This window comes from Mizuhopecten yessoensis, unplaced genomic scaffold (assembly GCF_002113885.1).
Source record: "Mizuhopecten yessoensis strain PY_sf001 unplaced genomic scaffold, ASM211388v2 scaffold7743, whole genome shotgun sequence".
NCBI lineage: Eukaryota > Metazoa > Mollusca > Bivalvia > Pectinida > Pectinidae > Mizuhopecten > Mizuhopecten yessoensis.
In genome coordinates this window covers 308613-313336 of record NW_018407200.1, presented here as the reverse complement: position 1 = coordinate 313336, position 4724 = coordinate 308613, and the positions used below count along the sequence as shown (strand labels likewise).

The following is a 4724-nucleotide window of genomic DNA, read 5'->3' as shown; positions in this document are numbered from 1 at the left end:
ACCTTCTTTAAAAAAAAAAGGTTGTACACTAAACATTCCTCCATTCAAAGATGTTGCAGCACAGTTTTCCACAGCTGAGGTTTTTGAAACACAAGAAATAGCAAGATTGCGTATACATGTTCAAAGATCTATTGGACGTGTGAAATTTTTTCACATTTTTGATGGTGTTCTGCCACTTTCATTAGCACCACAGGCATCCAAAATCTTTCAAGTAGCTTGTTGGTTAACCAATTTTGACGTACCTTTAGTATCATGATAATATTCAAAATACCTGGAGACTTCTAGAACATTACATAATAGTTTGCTTTCGAGCATGACACCCCCTATATGAGCAGATGAAAGAAATTGTCCCCCCCCCACCACCACCACCACCACCACCACAAATTCATTACTCATTTTCTTATTGTCATATATTGTTCCTTTTAATTACATTTATCAGATTATAGTTAAGTACTATTCTATATATAACATATATCGATTACACATATGAATAAACATGAATATTTCAGAGCTTTCTATTAATACATGTGTAACTATCAATGAATTATCTCCCTTGCCAACATTGATTTGGAGTGCTTTCTTTGTGAATAAGCAGATCTGATTAAAAATGTTAAGAAGAAATTCAAAAACACACAAAAGACATTTATAATTTTTTTTAATATTTTAACAAAAATGATTTTTTCCCAAACATTATTCAGCCGAACTTCACCAAAATATAATATTGCACATCTACGTTGTTGACGAACAGACAGATGGACAAAGTGATAACTATAGGACTCCGCATCTCTCGATGCGGGCCCTAATTAATATTAAATTTAAAATTCTATGAAGTGCTGTCCCTAGAGAGTAACATTGGTAATACATGATCAACATAATTTCACAAGTTTGGGCATCATGTTAGTGACAAAGATAGCATCAAACATAATTCGCTCAATACATATGTTATTCATTTTTGCCCCAGTCCACACAACAAAGTCACACCATGGTAAACCCATAACAGCCATTTCCCCTTGCACCTGAGCATAATACATATGGTCTCTCTTAAGAGCTGGTCCAGAGTCGGTCTCTCCTAAACAAAAAGAGGGCTCCTGGAGATCCAAAATGGCTTGAATTTCCATTTCATTTACCAGCTTTTTTTTCAAGGAAAAGGGACATTTCAACTCCAGTATTCCTTCTTCCCCATCATCTGAAACACGCCAATCACTAGGTGCACCGAAAAATGTGTGGCTGCTGTAAAGTGTAAGACCTGTTTCCTTCACATTAAATTCAGATGCAGTAGCCTCTTTCATCATCAGGTAATCAGTAATGGCGTCTTTCTCGTGATCTACACCCCAATGTACAGCAACTGGCAAAGATGTGTACCTGTATGATTGAAATAACATTTGACCTTATTATGACACATTGTGTGATTTCATTATTGTAATTAATTAATTTCCTTTAAAAGTTATGAACCTTCCAGACAAATGTTTAAAGGTAGAATATGTACACCTATTGCTATTAATAATTGCAATCTAATTAATATTTTATCTCACATATTGCAACAGAGAAATGTAAGCATATTTCTTTAAAAGTTGCAGGGGAGATAATTTGTTACCAGTTTGACTTTTCTCACACTATACTGACCTTGTTCTAGTAATTTAGGAGGAGATAATTCTTAAAATTTCAAGCACTGCAAGGTCCTTAAATATGTGACGCTTACTCGCATAATTTAGTGAAAATGTAGGATTTGAACATAAAAAAGGGAAAAATTGTTTTTAAATATTAAACCTGCATCAAATTTTGTCGACCACTCATTGAAAAATGATTTTCATGAATGAAACTAATAATTGAAACGTTTCTCTCTCCCTTTTTTACCAATCAAAAATGTAAAGAAGTAGAAATCAAATTGGTTGGTCTGTGCTAAAAGATTAAGTTAAAATACCTGTCAAGGGAAGATCCTTCAATGATTTGCTTAATCAAATTGTTAGGATTGCTACCAGCTGTCAGAACCTGTCCAAACAAAGAGCTAGTTAGTCTGCCTTTGTGAAGATTAAGCCACATTGCTGACTTTCTTTGACCTAATGTTGACTCCTCTCTATAAGTCACTAACTCCTCATCTATAGAGAGAACAGGAACTGAAAAATAATATAATTTTTTTTATAATATCATTATGTACTAGTATTCACAAAGTAGAAATGGGTGGTGTCTGCATGAGTTCAAGCTATCAAGATTTAACTATTGAAATGCATTGAATTTGTTAAAAAAAAAAACAGTTATAGTTGATGTATGGGATTTATTGACTTTGTTGATTTGCACATCTGCAGACTGTTAGGACAATTCTCCATGCAAGTGTATTTTGCTAGATGTTGAATAAAGAACAACAATCAAAGGGTTGTCCAAACAAAAATGCACATGATATAATACTGCACATGTTTCTTGATCATTTTTTTTTCTTATTCCCACATCTCTCAAAATACAACAGCTGTGCAAACTAGATATTTGTACTTTATGCTTTATACCATGATTGACTGCAAACACTAACATTTGTATCTGTTGTACATTTGGTCAACTTCTGTCTCAACAACTTCTTCATGTGCAAGATCTGGTACTTCATCTGGAATATTCCATAAGTGACTCATTCCTAAAATGTAAAAAAGTAATGTTTACATTAACGATTCCTCCTGATAAGGCCAACAAAATATGTGTTTACGTAACATACTGTAGTGTTGAAACTGATTGAATGGAATTTCATAATTGATTTTTTTTTATAGCTTTTATTTTAAAATTTAAACTGCAAATTAAATATTTAAATTAAAAGATACAATTAATTGTATGGTCAAAAATGAAAGACAATTACATGTATTAGTCCTTGTATGTTTATCATAGAGTTAATGATATGAAATATTAAATAAATTAATAAATTACTTTTTTAAATCAGGACAATTGATTGTTTATATAAACCTTCAGAAATACATCAACTAAGAATGACCACAAGAATCAAGATTGATACCATATGCAAGTTTATCATAAATGTTTACAAACCTGTGTTCGGGAAGATTTTCTTCAATTCCTTCAGCTCAGCCAGGGTATCAGAAATGTCATATACTCTGTCCTTTGGATGGCGAGGATCATAGTCTACTGATCGGACTTTTGGATCTTCAACAAGCTTTGGTTTGTTAAAACATAATGCACTAACAGGCTTTGGGATCTGTTGAGCACTCCTAGGCACAATCCAGTTGCACAACTTTGCTGTGCAGCTTTCAGCTGAGTCTCCAGCAAGTGCTTTAAGCCTGTATTTGCCATTTAATGCAAATAAAACTCCACCAATATGGCGACATGGCTGGGCTAAACTGAAAGAAGTTATATCAACATGTTATTTATGCCGAGAACGTGTTTTTTCCCCCAGATAAATACATGTAGTTACACAACATGCAGGATTGTAATTGGTAATTGGATATAAGAAAATATTTCAATAATATAGCAGAAATAAAGTATATATATAAATTTCTTTGGACTAGTATGTGTCAGTGTGTGATATTCAAATCAATAAATATATGTATATCCACAATTGCATATGCATATATACATAATCCCATAAATTATTAATCTTAACTAAGGAAGATGTTTGTACTGTGTATATAATAACATTTTCTACACTTAATAGCCAGATGATTTTGTTTTGACTGTTCAGATTATTAAAATAAGTATTACATTTTGCTATGCTAGATAACATATATTTTCATTCATCCTTAGTATAAATATATAGTCTTTCACAAAATAAATATCACTTAATATACTGTTGAGCCAAATTTCATAGTTATGTAATTTTATCAAACCTTTATAATGCAATTTTCCACCAAGAGAAGGAGCTTTATTCTTTAAAATACTTACCCAATGGGACACTGACAATAAGCATACTATACAGAGCATCTTTCATTGGTTGTCATACACAAATATACAATATATTTGTCCTTTTTCATGGAGGCTAAACACGAAGCCATGACATAAACTACTTCATCTCCAATCTGAAATAAAATTAATTCAAATTTAAAGTTTAACTTGTTATATGTTATAACTCATTGCACTCAACATTTATAAGACTTTTAGTTGTGTACCCAGTATTAATACAAAATCAAAGAAGTTTAAAAAAAAAAAAAAACTTTCTATATTGTGTACAATCATATGAAAAAACTAAAGGCTGCAGAAGAAATGTTGGAAAAATAGGGGGTTGGTTATGTTATAGCCTAACCGTTATGTACAGTAGCTGCTTGTTAAAAAAAATACAGAAAATGGGGTATTCAAATGAACAGAAACCATTTATATCACTTAAAGTAACGATTTAAACTTACCCGTGATATTTTCATGTCCTGTATGTCGCCAGCATTAAAGTGACGAACAGCCCTGTCCATCCCCTTAAAATTCTTCACCGACACTCCCTCATCACCGGCTTCAACATTGTCATGTACAGACTTCCTAGACCTTTCCACCATGAAGTTGTAAATTGCAAGGAAGGAAGGGCATGGCAATTCAGTAACTGAAACTACTGAATACCTAACCCGATTAAAAGGTGGTAGGTTTTCTGTCCCCTTTAAAACACTGACTGACGGAAATAAAGCAGTCAAATCAGTTTCTTGGCGAATCACAGGAGTAATGATGTCAATCGGTACAGAGCTTGTGATTACTTGCCCAATCAAGTCTTCTTTTCTTTTCCCCTTTGAATCTATTCCAACCTCTTCACATAATTT

At 32.7% G+C, this 4724-nt stretch overlaps 1 protein-coding gene across 1 annotated transcript; it reads right to left on the bottom strand.

The window, feature by feature from the left end:
• Positions 1 to 686: 686 nt before the first annotated feature.
• LOC110454269 lies at positions 687 to 4469 on the bottom strand. Its single transcript, XM_021503696.1, has 6 exons — positions 4329 to 4469; positions 3898 to 4004; positions 3022 to 3329; positions 2522 to 2620; positions 1922 to 2114; positions 687 to 1362 (listed from the first exon to the last, which is right to left on the bottom strand). Exons 1-6 carry the CDS (start codon positions 4467 to 4469, stop codon positions 867 to 869), a joined length of 1344 nt encoding a protein of 447 aa, XP_021359371.1. The 3' UTR covers positions 687 to 866.
• Positions 4470 to 4724: the final 255 nt, after the last annotated feature.

Coding starts and splice junctions, on each gene's coding strand:
- LOC110454269 (XM_021503696.1), bottom strand. CDS start 4,469: ATGGTGGAAAGGTCTAGGAAGTCTGTACATGACAATGTTGAAGCCGGT. Junction 2,621..3,021: donor GAAAATCTTCCCGAACACAG/GTTTGTAAACAT, acceptor TTTACATTTTAG/GAATGAGTCACTTATGGAAT. Junction 2,115..2,521: donor AATGTACAACAGATACAAAT/GTTAGTGTTTGC, acceptor ATTATTTTTCAG/TTCCTGTTCTCTCTATAGAT.